General features: G+C 38.5%; 1 protein-coding gene and 1 non-coding gene across 6 annotated transcripts; one reads left to right on the top strand and one right to left on the bottom strand.

Annotated features, from left to right (window-relative positions):
• The first annotated feature begins 1,120 nt into the window (after window positions 1-1,120).
• Window positions 1,121-14,549, top strand: LOC101173464 (S-adenosylhomocysteine hydrolase-like protein 1). Of its 5 annotated transcripts, none has more exons than XM_078948879.1 (17): window positions 1,121-1,443; window positions 6,787-6,895; window positions 7,270-7,407; window positions 7,531-7,631; window positions 8,994-9,096; window positions 9,199-9,293; window positions 9,972-10,078; window positions 10,158-10,274; window positions 10,350-10,413; window positions 10,503-10,591; window positions 10,672-10,742; window positions 10,818-10,912; window positions 10,997-11,095; window positions 12,533-12,601; window positions 12,715-12,793; window positions 12,871-12,991; window positions 13,079-14,549. In XM_078948879.1, the coding sequence occupies exons 1-17, from the start codon at window positions 1,165-1,167 to the stop codon at window positions 13,083-13,085; spliced, it is 1,743 nt and encodes a 580-aa protein (XP_078805005.1). In that variant the 5' UTR covers window positions 1,121-1,164; the 3' UTR covers window positions 13,086-14,549. The 5 variants fall into 5 exon arrangements, with proteins under 5 accessions (XP_078805005.1, XP_011474573.2, XP_011474574.1 ...); XM_011476271.4 differs by having other exon boundaries at window positions 1,122-1,443; window positions 6,784-6,895; XM_011476272.4 differs by lacking the exon at window positions 1,121-1,443 and adding an exon at window positions 3,380-3,538 and having other exon boundaries at window positions 6,784-6,895.
• A 4,676-nt stretch (window positions 14,550-19,225) lies between these two features.
• Window positions 19,226-19,334, bottom strand: mir183-1 (microRNA mir-183-1). Its single transcript, NR_107100.1, has one exon. It is a non-coding gene; the product is annotated as a microRNA mir-183-1 (primary transcript).
• Between the last annotated feature and the right edge of the window lie 854 nt (window positions 19,335-20,188).

Below are 20,188 nucleotides of genomic sequence, written 5' to 3' on the forward strand. Positions count from 1 at the left end.
TGTTTACATCTCATAAATGTACATAAAAGCATAAGGCAGGCATGTCCAAAGTCCGGCCCGTGGGCCAATTTGGGCACGCAGTCAAATTTCTACCGGTCCATAGGCTCCTGTCAAAAAATCAATGAAATGCAGCCCTCAGCACTTCCGAATAACTACAATTTCTTGATTGTGATTAGCTAAATTCCGTCATGAGCTTTTGTGAAGCTGTGGCAACACTGTTGCGGGACCCTTCTGTGACACCATCCAGCCCATTTCTAAAATGTTGACTGAATACAAAATAAACAGAATTGACTCTTTGATCACAGTTATTTGTACTTCTGAATATTTTGTTTTCCCTTTTTACATTATTTAAATTTAGAAGTTCACACTGAGCATGTAACAATGAATAATATGTAACATTTCGAGTGAACCCCTATTTAATGTTGACAAAAGTTTTTTTTTTTTCAGGCAGACTTTTTTTCTTTACTTTATTTTAAATACAAAATTCACATTAATTTAGGTTAAAATGTATTTGATGTATTTCTGTTCTATTTGAAGAAATAAAAATAATCCCATAGAAAAACAAAATAAAATAAAGAAAAATCATTAGATGTTAATTTGCATTTATTCTACTCATAAAGAGGGCCGGTGACATTTTCACTCTCTTTGCAAAAAGTTTGGACACCCCAGGCCTAAGGTTTATTGACACATCTCTTGTTCTTTTACCATTGGTAGGATGTTGTAATTTCTGACACAGGTGGAGTTTATTGTAAATACCTAATGATGTCTGTATGTTTATAATGTAACCCTTAGTTAGTGCTCCTCTTTGCTCTGAACTTACGCAATTGCAGTTTTTTTAGTGATGAAAATCCTAAAACAGAGAGTTTTTTTTTTTTTACTAAGAATGCGTTTCCATTTGCGTGCCTGCCTTTACTGAAAGTAAAACATAATCAAATACTTCCTTGTGCCTCATGTCAAAGTGGCAGAAAACAGCCCTCTCTGTATTGTTGACCCTGTACACACAAGGTGAGTTTTCTGCTTTACATTTAGTCAGTGTAAGTGAATAACTGCTACTGTTTGGGGTGAACACACACTCTGCAAGAGAAAACATCACATGCGTGTGGGTAAAAGGCGGAGAGCAGACACGCTTGAGCACAAATTCTAATTTGCTTCGTATGTGGAGTGATGGGAGAAGAAAAGAACCATGTGGGAGACCTGCCATTGGCGGACGAGTATCCAGAACCATGTGTGGACGATGAGCTGAAAGGGGAGGAAAAGAGGGACATTTCTGCCATCCCAGAGGACATCACGGGTGACAAGGCAGAGAAATGCAGCCCAAACCTGCTGGAGATGCTGAAGGCAGCTGAGAGCAGGAGGTCATCTCAGGATCGGGACAAAGACAGACCAGAGGCAAACAAGGCCGGGACAAAAGAGAACATTGCTGAGGCTCTGAAGACTAACATGGTGAGCAGAGGCAGACCTGCAAAGACTACAGAACTAATAATAGTTCAGAGGATGCAAGTTACGCCACTGCGAACGTGAATGTGCATCTACTCAGTCTGTTAATGATTTTAGCTGCACAGAACAGACTTCTCTAAATATTTGACCTCTTGCTTCACTTGCTTTATCCCTCTGAGAGGAAATGCCTGATTGTTCAAGTCTCCTTTTAGGTAAAAAAAAAAGAAACAATTCACACAAATCTAAACTTCTAAATGTTTATTTTGCACAAAACATTGATTTTCATTGTTATTGATCTTTTATAATCCGTCCATTAAAACCTTAAGGAGTATGTCTGTGACGTTCAAATTCAAACAGAACTTTATCGATTCCTATATTGACAATATTTTGTCCTGAGCTCTCTAAACACCCATTACTAATTCAATCAATTTGAATATACATTAATTGAAAAAGAAAACAGAGAGTTGTGAAAAATATGTAGATGATTTTAAGGAAAGGTAAAAGACCAAAGTAGCCTTCCAAACAAAAAATGTATTCATGCGTTCCTGCAGAGGCGAATGGGCAGGAAGCGTTGAGGTCTAGAAAAATAACTAAATCTGTTAATCTCACTTCTTCTCCACAACATGGGATATTGATTATGTGAACCAGTCTCACTGTTAGACCTTTACATTTTACTCCCTCATATTTATTTAATTTCTTGTCAAATTAACTTATTTTAGTAGCTTGTTCAACATATAGTATGATCATCAGTATGGCGTTAATTATTTTTGAGTAAAATGATTGAATTTGACAAGAAAATTAATTTTCTTGTTGAAGTTTTGTATTTACAGTGTTATTTGGGGGAAAACTGCATTGGTAGGTGTGCACCAATAAAACCTTTAAAGATAGTTTTGCTCAATACAGAAAAGTTGCTGAAGTTGCTTATAGTAGGGATACCCACATGTGGTTGAGTACATATAGTCAGGAACCGGAGGTGACCCAGCCAGCAAGGCCAAGTGGGTGAGCTCTGCCGCTCAGGGTCCGGCACAGCAAGCGAGCGACGCCGCCCAGGGGCCGGCAGAGCTCGCTACGCTGTCCACTGGGCGGCTTGCTAGCGTGACGAGCCAGCCCACTGAGTGCCAACTCTAGCCAATGTGGACGTACACACGTGGGGCCACCATGGAAACTGCGCACAAACTTGTTCGGGGCCCACTTGACCTTGGTGGCTGGGGAAGGATCCAAAAATCAGAGATCAGGCTTGGTGGCAGAAACTTTGAGAAAAGGTGACAAAACAGAGCAGATGACCTGAAAACCAGACACTTAAATAGACTGAAGGCAAGTAACTGTAATCAAGACAGTTGTGAATCATGATGAACTGGGGGGACTGACGAAAAGGGGCAATTCAAAACAGAACATGGCCAAAATCATAACAGAACTGACAAAAACCATGCAAAGTTTACAATCCTCACCCGTTTTTTTATTACTACAAGTTATACCTAGTGTCTTCAGAGTCTTTTGTGTGATTAAGGCTTTAAGGATTAAAGGGCTTAGTTTTTTAAAATATTGTTATTCAAAAATGTGGAAAATCGAAGACTTTAGAGGACAGAAAAATTCCACCTCTAAGCCATCTATCTCTGTCTCCCTGTGCTTTTGAGGCCTCTGTTTTTTCCACTTGGTTGGTTCTTTTCTAGTTTTTTTTTTTCCTAACACGTTCTGTCATGAATGTGCCCCTGTGTTAGCATATCTCTTTTCTGTATCTGTCATACACATCCCAAGAGCAGAGTGCACTGTGCTGAACATAATCTCATTCATCTAGGGCCCAATCTCCACCCGGGCTCAAAACTCTCAGCAACATTGAGGTGTCTAGTTTCTTTGTTTCTGAGAATTCACAGCTCCAAGGCGTGCGAAAACTGGATCATTTATTCGCAGTGTGTCCTGTCACCTGTAGAGTGTGGGCGTGCTGTGACACGTCACTGTGTGAACACTTTAACTGCATTGACTTTCTGCTTGGAGGGGTTGAGTGTCACCTTGGGAGCTCTCTGCAAGCATGAAGAAAGCATACAATCTAGCAAAAATAACTCACGACAAGGACCAGGAGACAGTGCAATCCATCTGTATAAAGGTATCTGGCTCATCTTTTTTCTGTGTGGAGATCAAACTTAAGAATAGATGATAAGGGCCAGTATATGTCTAAATAGATCCTTTCAAAGCAAAAGTAAGTTGGATTTACTGTCATTCTTTTTACAGAAAAGAAATCTAAAATGCAGTACGTTTTGTAAAGGTTTTGAAGAATACATGTTTTTAATGATTGTATGACCGATTTAATTCAGCTTTCATGGTAGCAGATTCACAGCAGCTGGCTTCACTCCAAACACTTTCCTGTTGGAGACCATGAAGTTAATTTTCAGACACAGCTTAAAGTCGTTCTGTGCTAAACATTAATCGGCTTCCTGTGACAAGTAGCCTCTGATTTGGAAGATTATGTTCAAGTGATCTTTCACGAGAACACATTTCAAAGAGCTATTATGTTCATGAGCACGTCACATTGTGCCAAAGTGCGTTCGTTTTTAACAGGCTGAGGAGAAACAATAAATGGAGTTGATTTGTATTTTAAATAGGAACAAATTTTAAAAATTAAAACTGGTGTTCCTTTATTTTGACACCAGCAGGGCTGCATTATGATGATATTAAAGTTGTGATAAGGATATTTTTGAAAGAGAGTATTTGATTTGAATGAAGTTCAGAAATTAAAGCATTCATCAGTTGTCAGTTTGATTTCATGCTCTTGGGCAACACACTCAGCTCTGCGTTCCTGTATTCACCTGTGTTTGTGAAAGGGACATTGACTGAGAGTGTAACTGATGTATTAACAGCAACAACAGTATTACTTTATCTGAAGAACATCAGTCAGAGCTGCTGGAACAAACTGGGGTCAGCAGGCTAATGACATGAGCTCCAACACCTTCATGACCCCTCCACTTTCTCCTTATGCCCTTGTTTCAAATAACACTGCAGTTTGAAAACATCTTAATAAGATTTTGAAATATAGAATAAAAATAAATTCTATTTTGTAAAGCTTTAGCAGCATTCTCTCTGTTGTCATTGTGTTTTAAACAAAATCAATTATTGCAATCTAAATTGCATCTTAAATTTAGAACCCTTGGATAATTAAGATAAGATAATAACAACACGATATAATAACAATAAAATAATAAGATCATCCCAGAGAGGATTAGATTAGATTACCAAGATATACAGCAGACTTTCACTCCTCCAGTTGGTTTGGTTAACTTCCACATTTCTGTAGAACAAACAGAGTTAAGGCTGTTTCAGGAAGTTTTACGTCACACAACTGCAAGACAACAACTGAGGTCACTTTGTATTTCCAGCACCATAAATGGACCTCTTAGAATGAATGTCTGCCCCAGCTCCCAAGTTACTCTTTGTCCCACACACTTATGAGGACAACCATTGAGTGAGGGGTCAAGAATTTAAAGGGGCAGAGCAGACGTGTAGACAGGAAGACTTATCAGAGATCCAAAGATGGATTGTTTGAAGAACCATAATTTAGAAACAAACACTGTCCAAACTTTGCAAGCTGTGGAAATATTTGTTTTTTTTGCAAACAAGAAAACCTACCTTGCTATTGTTGTACATGGGTATATGGATGAACTATGGATTATGAAGAGTATGTAAAACTGTAAAATGAATTAACTCAATAGGGATGGGAATATTTAACTTTGCTTCTTCCCACAACATTTCAAGCAATAAATTAAGCTCTACATGACTTTAGTTAAGGATCACTATATTTAATTTGCTTTTTTTCTGTTTTTTTTTTTATCAATGCATTTCATCATTTCTGTAATGTGTCTGATAAATCAGTGATATTTTTTTAATTGTATTGACTGCAATGCTTGATGCTTGATGCTTCTGCTTCTGCTGCTGCAGCAGCAGCAGAGGATCTCAGGCCATTTTGTCAGGAAGCGGTGATGTGGGATCTAAATGGTAAATGGCGTATACTTATATAGCGCTTTTCTACCTTCTTCAAGGCCCAAAGTGCTTTACAGTCACAGACCCATTCACCCAGTCACACACACATTCACACACTGGCGGCGGCTCCGCTGCCGAACACTGGTGCCAACCTCCCACCAGAGGCAAGGTGGGGTTAGGTGTCTTGCCCAAACTGCAGGAGACCAGGCTAGGTGGCTGAAACTCAAAGGTTTAATAAATAAACTTAACATGACAAACCAATGTACAAAGCGAACAACAACAGGGTGACAATGAAGAACTGAAAGACACTCTGAGGATAATCAATTGAGAGAAGACTGCAGTAGATAATTGACAACTTGACCCCGGTGTGACGGCAACAGCGGTAACACAAAACACAAGATGAGGAACCAAGAAAACAACAGAAAAACCAAAGTAAAGGGCACCACCCTTAGAGCACCTGTGCGTAAAAGGCAGATCCCAGATGGCCAAACCCATAACAGTAAGGAGGAGGGATCCTGGAGGAGAACCAAAAGAAAACTAGAAAATCAAAATCAAGGGGGAGGAACGGCAGCCATCTTCAAGAACAGGGAACATGAAGAGGAGTTGCCTTGGTGACCTACATCAGGGTGAGGAAACAGAACCAAGGGGGAAGAACAGCGATCATCCTCAAGGATGTGGGAGGACAGGGAATATGAAGATCAACGGTCCTGGGGACCTTCCTCAGGAACAGGGAATATGAATATGATGATAGTATGCTACTTCAACAAGAATCTCCTGCTGGGTCCAGGTTGGACCAGTCATTCTGTCAAGAACTAGTGGCATAGGATCCAAAATAGAGGAGACCCAAAGACTTCAGTGACAAACATGAACTTTGCACTAGAAAAAAAAACCCAGAAGGCAACAAATTCTGGTGCCAACCAGCAACACAGTGTGACAGTAGTTTCATGAAGGCTACTGCTTCACTCTGTAATCTTGCAGAGAACACTGCAAGCTATACTGACTTGTACCCAACATGCAATGAGTTTGAGCTGTGCGAGCTGAAAATGTGGCTCCTCTGGTTGACTAGTTTGACTAATAAAATCTAAACGTCGGTTTTAGAGCAAGAAGCGAAGAGCACAAATGGCTAAATGGTATGTTGGGGACAGCAGCACAGCCCTGCAGAAAGCAAACTGGATGGTAAGACAGCAGCATCTGTAAGGACAAGAAAGGGAGATGTAAGACATGGCGATGGTGTGAAAAAGATCAGCAAAAAATGATGTCAATTTTAACACTACTCAGAATCCTAGTATTGTTGTTAGACCAGTCTGTGTGGGTTTTTTGTGTTTTTTTTCTATGGTTCTGGTTGTTCTGCTAACCGTTCCATACTTTTTCCCCCAGCAGATACAGTTCAACGATGAAAAACAAGAATTCAACAAACGTCCCAACAAAACAACCCATCGCTCAATGCCTCGGTCCACCTCTCAGTCATCCACAGACAGCTTGAGCTCAGGTTTGATATAACATGACTTATTGTCTTCTCTCAGCACTCTTATCCCCCATAGTTAAGGATTAACTTTTCATTTTGGCTCTCATTTTGTTTTAGCTTTAATTTGAAGAAACTGTGTTGTGAACATTTGTGTTTCTAGAGCTTGATTGTAATGATCTTTCTCAAACTGCCGGAGTTTGTCAAGACTTCAAGATTTTCAGACAACTCATTCTTAAACAACAGCATTTCAAAAACTGTTTTTATTTACAAGATCAAACTTTTAGAATGGACTGTAAATGATGATAATGAGCTTTCCAATCATTCTGAGGTGTTTGTATTGATCTGTGATGGTTCAGTCAGACGGTCTCAAACACTTGGTCTGGTCTTTTTTATGGCAGTGAGCAACGCGAGCTCTGAAGATGAGCTGTCGCCGCAAAACAAAGAGCAGAAGAACTCCAAAGGCTTCAGTGACTTCTGCATCAAAAACATTAAACAGGCTGACTTTGGTCGCAAAGAAATAGAGATTGCCCAACAAGGTGAGAAATGGTGTGTGTTTTTACAGGGGTGAAGATTGTTTGTTTTTATCTTAATGATAAAAAAGAAAATAAATTGAAAGAATAAAGCATTTTTCTCACTTGTATTTTCCGTTTTTTGTCTAGAAATGCCCGCACTGATGATTTTGAGGAAAAGAACGGCGGGAGAGAAACCTCTGGCTGGAGCGAATGTAGTGGGATGTACACACATCACTGCACAGACAGCGGTCAGTTCAAAATTATAAATACACAAAGATTTATTTATCTTTAATCTGCCATATTTTTTGCAGTTTATCTAATTTTTTAAAGATATTTTTTGCTGTAAAACTTAAAAAAATGTTGAGTTACGCTTATCAGGATTTCTTTAATGAATATCCATCCGTACATTTTCTATGCGTTATTTATCCAAGTTAAGAATAGGCAGGGGTATCCTGATCCTTTCACTGGACTGGATCTGCATGGGACATTTCATGCTTTGGTAGTATACTAAATAAAAATAAGTTACTTTTTCCAGTCCATGCTTTAGTAGAACTTTAAACCTAAATCTAAAAGAAGAGGTTTTTAGTAATTCAAGCGGAATTTTATGTTGAATGTGCAGTAAACAATCATGCACGGAAAATTCAACCAGCAACATTGGTTCAACAAATTTATTTGTATGCTAGAGTTTTAGTCATTTTTTCATAAGTGGTTTTTGTCATTATTCAACAGTACACACAGTATTTTAAAAGAGTCAAGTTGTAGTTTGTTATTTTTGTTTGACATGAAAACTCTTAAAGACAAACTCCAATGAAAACAGTGTTTTTAGTGTTTTAACATTTTCTTGTGTTTTTTTTTTGATAATGGAGGACTTTTAAAATTAAGCTCAAAATTGCATTTCTGACTATTTCTGTATTCAAATCATTGTTAATCAGGTGCAGATAAAAAAAAGCTATGGAAAAAAAACCTCTAGCTGTGATGTAGAAGCTTTAATCAGCAGGCCACAAGCTCCCTGCTCTGCTCCATTCTTATGCATCCCCATGCAGAAAAAGAGATTCATGTATGTTTTTGTTTTCCTTGTCTGAGGCTCAAAACTATAGCTCCAATGTTGCTCGCCATTTTTGTTGCAGTGGTATTGTTAGATTGGGATTGTGAGGAGTTGTAAGCAAGCAGGAGTGAGTGTAAACAGACAGCTCTAAGTTATGGGTGACTTGAAGGGGTTGCACTGCACCGACGGTCCCACCCCCATCTCAGAGGGAAATTTCTAAAGACCTACTGCTGTTCAGGTTTTTTTATTTGGGTTTCACTAAATGTCACTGAATTCTAATAAATCTCTGCTTTGGCACAAAGTTATTAGAAGTCAATGCTGTAAGTAATTAAATAAAAAGTAAAAAAAAAGTAAACAAAGAGTAAATAGAACTTCATTGCACAAAAATATTTAAATCAAATTTAAAGGCTCAGGTCAGGCCACATGACCTCATCTTGAAGGGATCATTGTCCATGCACTAAAAAAATGCACAAGTGTAATCATGAAGTCTATTTTTTTATTTTAATGGTATTTTAAAAATAAACAATATAAAGTGCAATGACTGTGTGTTTACATTCTGATGCAGGTCTTGATTGAGACTCTGTCGGCATTAGGAGCTCAGTGTCGCTGGTCAGCCTGCAACATTTTCTCCACCCAGAACGCTGTCGCTGCCGCTCTGGCTGAAGGTGGTAAGTCCCTGTGCCAGCACCTCCATCTGACTCATGAACTTGTGATCTTTTCTAATGTGTTTCTTCATCATCAGACACTTCCTCCACCTCCTTCTCTTACAGGAATCTCAGTGTTTGCCTGGAAAGGGGAATCGGAGGATGACTTCTGGTGGTGTATTGATCAGTGTGTTGCTGCTGACAGATGGCAACCCAACTTGGTGTGTTGACTGGAAAGCAAAAATAGTACAAAAGTTGTGATATGTAAAAAGTTTTTGCCTAAAATTTGAATGATTTTGGAATTGGAATTGATTTCTTTCAAGCAATCAAAACAAAATAAGACATGTAGGTATTACACTTAGGATTATTAGTCATGATTTAATCAAAAAGATGAAAAGAATTTCAAGTAAAAAGGAAAGCGAAATACACACACTCACACACACAAATATCCACATACTGTACGCATGTAAATGATATTATAATTACTCTTAATCGCAAATAGGAATGTTAGCACATAAAAGGCATGATAATTTAAATCAATTAAACATTAAGTTTGTGCAAAAATTTGTTTAATTAATTGCTTGAAAAGTAGTGGGCGGAAGCAAGTTTATGTAATACTATCCCTTTTATGTTTTACTAAACTTCTTTTTCTTTTTTTTGCAAAGCTACTACAATCTGGTTCTTAACTTCTTGTTTAAAGTATTTATACTTTACCAGTCTATGTGCAGATCATTTGGGGAATCCATAAGTATTAATAATATCTACTAGCAAAGAGGTAGTGCTTGTTGGGACATTACATTATTCCAGAAATCGCACAAGTACTGTATCTGTGAATGAAATCGTCCCATCCAGTTTACCTGCAAACACAGCCAACTCTCTACAACTTTGACTCTTATCAGATTCTGGATGACGGTGGTGACATGACCCACTGGATCTATAAAAAGCATCCAGCTTTGTTTAAGAAGTTGAAAGGCATTGTAGAGGAAAGTGTGACAGGAGTATATCGGTAAGTTCCTCACAACAAGCTGAAATCTTGATTTTTGAGGTCATTTTCTGCTTCATGTGTTGTGTCTCTTGTGTTTCAGGCTGTACCAGCTCTCAAAGAAAGGCAAACTGTGCATTCCTACCATGAACGTAAACGACTCTGTGACCAAGCAGAAATTCGACAACCTTTATTGCTGCAAGGAGTCGATAGTAGATGGGTGATTACTCGTGTTGTGGCAATAAACAGTGAAGTGCGCTCATTCAGTGGCCTAACTCTTGAACTCCTCATTTAGGTTAAAGAGAACTACTGATGTCATGATTGGAGGAAAGCAGGTGGTGGTGTGCGGATATGGGGAAGTCAGTGAGACCGTATTATACAATGTGTGTCCTCATATTAGGCCTCATATTTAAATGAGCCCAGTAGCTTCTTTTCTGTCTCTGTGCAGGTCGGCAAAGGCAGCTGTGCTTCCCTGAAAGCACTCGGTGCCATTGTTTACGTCACAGAAGTGGATCCCATTTGTGCCCTTCAGGCCTGGTATGAAAAGAAGAGGCTTTTACTGGCACAGACACTTAAAAAAAATGACAAACACAGTTTTCCTCTTTCTGCCCTTCCAGCATGGATGGCTTTAGAGTGATTACCCTGACGGAAATCATCAGACAGGTAGACATGGTCATCACCTGTACAGGTACAGACACCTATTTCATTCTGAGATCAATGCTGTGAGGAGATGACCTAACGCTTGTGATTTGTCTCTCTACAGGTAATAAGAACATTGTGGGAAGAGAACATTTCGACAAAATGAAAAGCGGCTGCATAGTTTGCAACATGGGACACTCCAACACTGAGATAGATTTGGTAAATGTTCTGCAAGTTGTTGCAATTGTCTCTGTGTTTTGGCATACGTGGGTATTTATGGTAAATCTCTATTTTTTTTCTCAGACATCTCTGCAAACGACTGAACTGAAGTGGCAGAGAGTGAGGCCTCACGTCGACCACATCATCTGGCCAGATGGCAAACGAGTAATTCTGCTGGCTGAGGTGATTATCGAGATGTTTCTGCTTTCAGCACAGCCCCCCAAAGACCACAGCACACAGAGATGCAACTTCAGCCCAGACATTGACAAATGATTTAAATTTGATCTGCTGTAGAAGGAGGAAACTATCACTGCAGGATGAGGACCAGAGATACAAACAGTGTTTTAGAGGAAGATGCATCCTGGGATTTGTTTTGTTTTGTTTGTATTGGAAACATATTTGACATAAGCTGTAGGGCATGTTCGTTGGGCCGACAGCAAGATAGTTTGGTGTTAAAGTCCCACTCCAATCATCTTTCTATTTGTTGTAAAAGCGTTTCTAACGGTCTTTTAATTATGATTTTGTAGATGAAATCAAAAAACCTGCAGAGTTTCTGAGCGAGACCATTGGCCCAGTGTGAGCTAGCTTCCATTTCCAATCCTCCCTCTGTTTATACTCTCTCCCGCTACCTTACAGCCACACTAATGTTAGATACTGTAACATTTATTCCCTAACATTTCTTTCCCCAAATTTCATGTTAGATTATTTCTAAAGAAATTTCCTCGCAGTTTTTGCAGCATGTTTTTGGTTTGAGCTTAGTTAATAAAAATACCTTTTCTTTTCAAAGACTCTCTCCAATCAACTTCAGGCTGCTGTCATGCTGTTTCTTAGCCAAAATAAAAAAAAAATCCTGTGTCGCTTTCCTCGACACAGTTTCTGTAGAGCGTCAGGAATTCTTTAAAAATTTGCGTCCAAGTTGTGGGCGGGACTGTTGGGGTGGAATAAGCCCGCCCCTGCATCCCGCCCCGCCATCTTACAGCCCCTCACACCCCTAACCTAACATTAACGGTGTAACAAAAATGATGAACAATACTGGAGCCATCCAGTCATACAGTTTAGAGCCAGATACCAGTTCGGACGAGGAAAACAAAGACTTACATGGATCTAGTCGTCCACAAGTGGATGCATCAGAATGGAGCAGCGCAGGGAGCTAGTGGCCCCGCCGACTGTAGATTTTAATTACAACTACAGGCTTTTTCCAATGTCATTTATTTGTCTGCTTCATGACAATTTGAATAAAGACATAATCAGAAACGCAGTTTTAACCTTTGTTTTCTTTATATGTCCTTCATCATGCAAAAAAAAATCACTAAGAACATGTTAAAACACCAAAAACACAATTTTAATTGGAGTGGGTCTTTAACATCAGGTTTTGGGATGGACACAATATACTTAAAGCTTGCTGTCCACAGCAGGTGGTTTGACTTTAAGACCTACATACTTATACTCAATAAACAGGACATGTTCATCAGCATTTTTTCAGTTTTACCCAGTAGACCAATAGTCAAAATAGTTAATCCTTGGTAGATTATTCTTCTAAGTACTCAAACCTATAAAAAAGCAGCATGAGATCAAAATTATCAGCAAGAAGTTTTAATACAATTTTGTTTTCTCTGTCAGGGTCGGTTGCTGAATCTGAGCTGCTCCACTGTCCCGTCGTTTGTTCTGTCCATCACAGCCACCACTCAGGTCTGAATATGTACTGTTTTCCTGCTCATCAACCCTTCTCGGAGTAGAATTAGATGTCTTCATCAGCAGGCTGGTTGCTGTCAGCAGTGATAATCTAAGTTCATGCTTTTCAGGCTTTGGCATTAATAGAGCTGTACAACGCCCCTGACGGTCGATACAACCAAGACATCTACCTACTGCCAAAGAAGATGGGTAAGTTCCTGTCTTTAATATGACCAATGATAGTTTAAAAAATAAATTAAGTAAGTGATGTGTATCTGCATTTTCAGATGAATATGTTGCCAGTCTCCACCTGCCAACATTTGATGCTCACCTCACAGAGCTTACAGACGATCAGGCCAAATACCTGGGCATCAGCAAATATGGACCCTTCAAACCTAATTATTACAGGTATGGAAAAGCATTTCCTCACATATAAACAACACACACTTACAGATTGTAATGTGTTTTTACATTTTTTCTTTCTCATTGAAATAGGTACTAAACTTCTAGAGACAACTGTAGCAGCTTGAATGGAACAACGGCGCCCTCTGCAGTGAAACGCACTTCACTTTCTTTAAGACACCAGTTTACTTATAGTCTCTAAGTTATCTTTGTGAAGTTGAGTTTTATGCTTTATGCCTTAACAGTGCTGCAAATGATAGATTCCTAATAAGTCTTATATCTCATCTATTATTACATCACTTTAAATTTGAAGAAAACAAGCAGCGCAGAGACAAGACGGTCCCGATACGTTTTTGTCCACAAGGGGGCGCATGAGTACCTTTGTTTTGGCCGCTCACTCTCAGAAGCTCCATTTTATAGTAAATGTCTGACATAATTTCATTGGAATCAATGTAAGTGCGTCTGTTTTTCTATAATTATCATGTTTCTTCACACAGTTATATTGTTTCCTTTGAAAAATATGAAAGTTTAAAGAAAAACAACTGTTTTAAGAAAGAAATCTGTTAGATATGTTTGTAGTAGGTTTGCAAAACTTAAACTCAACTGAAGGAAAAAAATAAAACTGAGATAGCAGAAGTTCAAATCTTTAAAATCTCCTGTCTAAAATTCAAGACCCTTGAGAGGATGTAGACAAGACGATGTGTGTCTACAACGATAATTTTGTCAGATTCATGTCAGGTACAGCTCTCTGTAGCACAAATTTATGTGTAACTTTAGAATGAACCCACTAGAATGAATGATTTGTGTAAAGTGCTACGACTAGGACAAATTTGGTGTTCAATAAACAGAAACAGGAACTTCCAAACCACTGTCAGAGGTTTTCAGTGTTATGTTGTTAAAATAATCTCAGTCCATATTCTGATTAAAGTTACAGTTATGTGTAAATATAGCATAACACTATTTCCATCAAGGGTTTTTCTGGAAGAGTTCAAAGTTCATTAATGGTCATTTAAAGGATCAACTTCACAAACAGGAACAACGTAGTCATGAGTTCATGTGAAATAAAGTAATAAAATGTCTTCTTGATCTGCAGTGGCTAATTCTGTCAGTAATGACAAGCTTTTAGATTGAAACATTTCTGCATAGCTGTGATATGTGACAAACCAATAATCCTGCTAATTAAAAGGGGTTCCAGAATTGAGCCTTGAGGTACCCCTATAGAGGCAACAAGATAATAAAAGTTTTATTTTCTCCTAAAGGTAAAGTCCCCCAATCCACCCCCTTTAAGATGAATGTCATTGGGTCCCCTTTTTAGAGTCTTTGGTATGACTCTGCTGTGGATTTGAACTCACAGCCTTGCCGTTTTAGGGCAGACACTCTACAACAAAGCCATTAAAAATACACCGTCAAAATCTGTTGCATTTGGAAACGTTCTTTTTTATTTTTGATATTTACTAGAACTTAGGCTCCAAACTCTTAGGCCATTCACAGGTATTTAAAACATTTTTTATCGGCTCTCATTTAAAGTTGAGTGCTCATAAGTTCAATAAAAAGTTATTTCAGATGTTCAGAATCCGATTTCTTGTTTTGTAATATTGATCCACACTAAGAATGGAAACTTTCTGGATCAGTCTTCCATGAACACAGAGGAGGCGCACGCTGACGGGGTTTAAGAAGCGGAAAGCTGTTCACTCTGTAACAAATGAGTTAAATAACATGTTGACAGCTAAGAAGCATTCATCAACAAAGGCACTCCATTCTGTTTTTTGCTGATGGAAACCAAATAACCTTTTTTTCTTTTGGCTCCAAAACTATACCGGAACACTAGATTTGTTATTGGTTGTGCTCAAAAAAGTTCTCAAATCTTCTCTGCCTTAAATGCACCACACATTTGTAGTTTAAGTCCCTACATGTGACATAATTAACCCTGTTCCTAGAAAATCCATCTGGCCATATGACAGTCTTTATCTGTTTTCCTTGATTGTGTCTACTGATGGTCATGAAGTCCTAAAAATACCCACCTGGATTACTGTAATCCGTGGACATGTGTGTGTTATTCACCTATAGCCACCTTCTCCCCCCAGGTGTTAGTTAAGATGGAGTCTGGCCAGAATCTGTAAACTCCTGCTGGGAAAAGTGTTGCAATGACCCCCCCAAAAATCACAGGGGCCCCTTAAAAATGCGTCTTTCAGTCAGACCCAAAACTTAGTTTTACATTTGTAAAACTGAAGTACAGTAAAAATAAACATTTTCGTCATAATAATATTAGAATTCGTCCCCCAAAAACAGTATTTTGTGAGGTGGTTTGATTAAAAGTGACACTGAGTGATTGATTTACAACTGTTTAAAGAGATCATTTCATTTCATTAAGTGACTAATCATTAAAAACAGAGAAAAAGAAGACACATTTCAATTAAAAAGAACGCTGCTATGAAGAGCATGAATCCTCACAAAGCATATGTTGTCATGTCTGACACAACAGTTTGTACTGATTTTGTTTTATCCCAAAAAAACAACAAATATTTGTGTTCATATGCATTATTTGATTGGGTCACAATCAAAACTCCTAACTTTAAAAAGTATTTTAGGGCTTAAAAATGCTTTTTTTTTAGCCTTGATTGATGTAAATATTTCATATTTTGTCTTAAAAGAACTACAAAAAGAATATATTTGATTTACCTTTTCTTAGAAATATCAAAAAAAAAAATTTTGAATTTCATGCTGTGCGTCTTTTTTGATCCTGCCTTCCAGGGACAGCAGAAGAATAAATGATGCACAGCAGAGATCCTCCAAACCACAAATAGACTGTATTATATCAATTCATCTGTACACAGCCCACAAAGAAGTGGTATTAGCAAAAACCTGCTTTGAACGAAGCGCACAATGATTTACAGTACAGGGGAGAAGATGACAACATCATCATTAAACAACCATTATAGTAAAAGATGTCTTTCACACCCAATCTAATTTTAAGAATACTTATTCTCTTGTGTTAACCACCTGTCATAACTCATGTTTGTAAGTGTCACAGCGCAGGACTGCCAGTAATCCACTAGTCGGTGATGCATCTGAGGAAGACAGATGGACAGGGCAGCCTAAATATTGCTGGGCTTGTAAGCTCAGTTTGTCTGCAGTTTTAGCAACCAGGAAGTATCAGGGTTGGATGTGTGTGTGTGTGTGTGTGTGTGTGTGTGTGCGTGTGTGTGGGTGTGTGTGTGTGTGTGTGTGTGTGTGTGGGTGTGTGTGTGGGTGTGTGTGTGTGTGTGTGTGCTTATGTGTGTGTGACCTTGTCTACTCCCAGTGAGGGATTCTCCATAAAGAGCTTTGATGCCTTCTCTGCATCACTACAGGCTCTAATCACTTGTACCAGCTGTCAGCATGTCCGTCTCCCTCCTGGCTCTCTCTGCTGGCACCACTTAACCCCACATCCTCTGCCGGCCGCCATAATGGACTCTAGCAGAGTCTGAGCTGAAACATGATAAACACCCATCATTCCTACTTACTTTTTTAGCCTTATAGTGCCTTCAGTATTTTATTGGTTCCACAATAAAGACATTTTCAATCATCGAAAACTTTTGGCAGATTTTTACAAAAGTTATAGTAGAGGTTCTCAAAAATTGGTATTCTTTAGATTTTAATAATATATTTTTAAAACAAGATACTGTGTTTAACCCTTGTGTTATCTTAGATGACCCCATTCTTGCATTGACGTGTTATTCCTACCATGACAAAGGTGGATAAAGATGGAAAGATTTCATGTAATCCATGGACACCAGTGAAGATCACAAATCATTGAAGAAAAAAGGTTCAGAGCACTGTCTAGTGGGTCTAGATGACACAACTCCCAATGTTAAAGTGCCTAGGATAGCACAAGGGTTAAAAAAAACCCGCTCTTTAGTTTTTTTTCTGTTGTGGGTATTTATTCCATATTTTTTGTCACGTTTCAGTTAATGTATTTGGAAAGGTATAGTATGTTTAACTAAGTTCTTGTCCACCTTTAAAAAACAGAATCAGAGTGAAAATTAATATGATAATTATCTTTTTCTGTTGGTTTCTACACAGTGAAAATATGTATTTTGTTATTACTAAATCTTTTTTTAAAGTAAGATGCTGAAGTACTTTTTTTCTTTTGCAATACAAATAGACTTGTGCTTTTTTTTGTTTGATGCTTCTAGAAAAAAAAAATCATGTTACTTTTTATGCATTCCAAAGAAACAAGACTATATGTGTAAGAAAGATTTATTACAGACAAAGCTACTTTGTTTTGCTCATGGTGGTGGGATGTACTGAGCTGAGATATTTCGCAGAAAGGCTGAGGAACCACTGGTGTAGTCCATCCTGAAGGGAAATAACAAAAGAAGATCCCTTCTTATGCCTCAAAAACACATGAACCATTTACCTTTTATTGTTGTATTCTTTATGAAGTCATGGGAACTAAAACATAACCAGAGCAACTGTCAGACAACACATTGTTCAAGAGCAAAGAAGAAAAGATGGCCAAGTCTCGAGGATGCTTTTAAAATATTTATTTTGCTTCTATTCATCAGCTCTTCAATCACAGAGATTTCACATTTAAACAAAACGTTAGTGTTGTGATGGATAACAGAACAGAGTGTAATTTGAATATGCAATATGGTTTTGGAATCTTAGAATTGCCTCTGAGCTGGTTGTGAGAGTTTTCACAGCAATGTGTTACAATGTTAATGTGTTAGAGAGAAAAGCAAATATGTAAAAATGACTTCTGTTACCAAAAATAGTTGCAGATTTAATAACACATTTGATGCATGGTACCTCAGCAAAAACTGTTTTTGTTCAGCACAGAACTTTCACAAAAAACTACAATATTTTGCTTAGTTTGGCAGGTCTGAACAGTCACATCAAGTTAAAAAAAAAAGGTCCTAAATAGAGGAGTGTAAAGACAAACTCAGACACAAAGTGATGAATAGCACAGATAAAAGAAGTTATTTGAAAAAGGCTCTGGAAAACAGGTTGGTTTGTTCAAGCAGAACACGTATAGGTGAAGACTTTTTGTAATCTGTATGCAAAATGTCCAAACAAATCAAAAAACCATCACTGAGCATCCATCCTCTCTGTGAAATCTGGAGAAAATTGCAGTCAGGTGTTGCTTTCTATTAGAGTTTATTAAAATCACAAATGATCCAGAATTTTGGGGGATTTTCAATATAATGTCTGGTTGACTAAACCTGCCAAAAAAAATTAAAACAAACCCTTAAAATCTGATCTTTTTTGACCTCACAATTGCAGAATTTGCTTCGAAGATCTAAAATGCTACAGTGGAAGGACAAAACACAGGTTTAAATAAAGAAGAAAAAGAATGTCAATACAGTAAAATGTCCGTAGGATTTAAAGATGGTCTGCAGAATGACATCATTGGTGGATCTTATGCAGCCTGACTGTGATCAGATTGCACACGGAGCTGCTATGAACGCCAGCATGGCCCTTTGGCTGTTCCTCTTTCAACCTAACAGGAGCAACCATTGATTTATTGATTGAAGGGATCAACTCGGTGCTTAATAGCCTGTGCATATAGATTTACGTGTTGTGGCCCAACAATCAAAGCAGGACTTGGTTCATTCCTTCAGTGTTTGAGGTGTAAGATTACATAGAAGTTAAATGTAATGATCAGTGAAGTGCAGCCAGGAGTACCCTGAGGGACATCAAAGGGGGGGGGGGTGCTGGATGAGAGGGCTCATGGCTGTGTTCCTGAAAAAGCCTCAATAACTAGTAAAACATTGTCTCAAGTCCACCTATGACTGCAGGAAGGCTCCACCTGCAGCCAATTACACAAAACTTTAGATTTCTGAGCACAAGGCATCCGTCTACTTCTTTATTGTTGAAGAGTCAATCGATTAAAAGCTCTCAAGTCAGTTGTTGGCAAGTCTAGAACCACCGGATCCTTCCAGCACCACCAGAGTGAGTTCTACCATTGCCAAACACCACAGGAGAGCGCACTGATAACCGGATCCCTGCAAAAACATGAATCCGCTGCATAGGCCTCCATGGCGGCTCTTAGTGTCTGACAGAAATCCCACAAGTGAAGAGATCCAGTCCTCCCCACCTGAAAGCCACACAGCCGATCGCCTCTCTTGTCCCATATTGGCACCACACATGATTGCTCAGACAGCAAGAAAGAAAAGCAAAAATGTGCTAGTGCCAAAACGGGCCAAAGAGTTGGGCTGAGTCGATTCCAAACTGTTGAAATGGTACATGAACAAAGAAACTGAGGTTCTGTCTCTACTCTGTTTATGGCCCTATGGTAATTCACTGATAGAGTGCTGTGACAGTGAATTCTACCAGTGCCATACACAGAATAGGAGGAATTGTGGATGTGGCAAAGGAAAAGTGAAGCTTATCTAACTTCCTATGTTCTCTTTAAAGGTAATTTTACTTTTTTGCCCCCGTTTCCTTTCTATATATCTGCTCCAAAAAGTAAAGAGTACTCTGCTAATTTAAAAGCCTCTGTTCATCTTAACTTGCCCCCTAATTTCAACTAAAGCCTGCATCAGAATTCTCTTCATCTCACGACTGAGAATTCCTTTCCCGTTGTAGGGATCACGGCAGCAGTATCTGCCTTCCTGAGAGCCAGTGAAACAGGTCTGCGGCTCAGATTGATTCTGGCTGTAGGGAATGATGCGCTAAGTGATTTTTGAGATGCTCCAAATGGGTCCCAAAGCAGGTCTCATCTTCCAGTTTCCGGGAGAGATCAATAGAGTAAAAAGCTTGTGTGTATGCAGGAGAGAGGGAGAGCATCCATCAAAAAACCTCCTGAAGGTGTTCCGTTGAAGCTGGATGTTTCTAATTTCTCGGCTATCACTGAGCTGAATCTGAAGTTTGCCATAGTTTCCCAACAAAATCGACAGGTTGGGGACAAAGGATCAAGAGAATAATACTTATTAGAATTTATTGACCGATAAAGTTCAATTTCTTGCTCTGCTTTGAAAACCACAATATGTAAGCGTACTGTTTTGTTGAAAATAAAAGAATCAACTCATCTTCTCAAATGCAAAAAAGCCTGTTCTTTTACAGTCTGATGATAACAGCCCTTTTTGGATTTAAAGTTTTGGGTTATAAAATTTTAAAAAGCCAAAGATTCCTACCTTTACTTTATCCTCATGGACAATTCTCATTGTACATCTAAAAACGTTTTGAAGATTCCAAAAGCAAAATGTGTTTATAAGAGAA

Source organism: Oryzias latipes, chromosome 6, assembly GCF_053564925.1.
Source record: "Oryzias latipes strain Hd-rR chromosome 6, Olatipes_Hd-rR_3.1".
Classification (NCBI taxonomy): Eukaryota; Metazoa; Chordata; class Actinopteri; order Beloniformes; family Adrianichthyidae; genus Oryzias; species Oryzias latipes.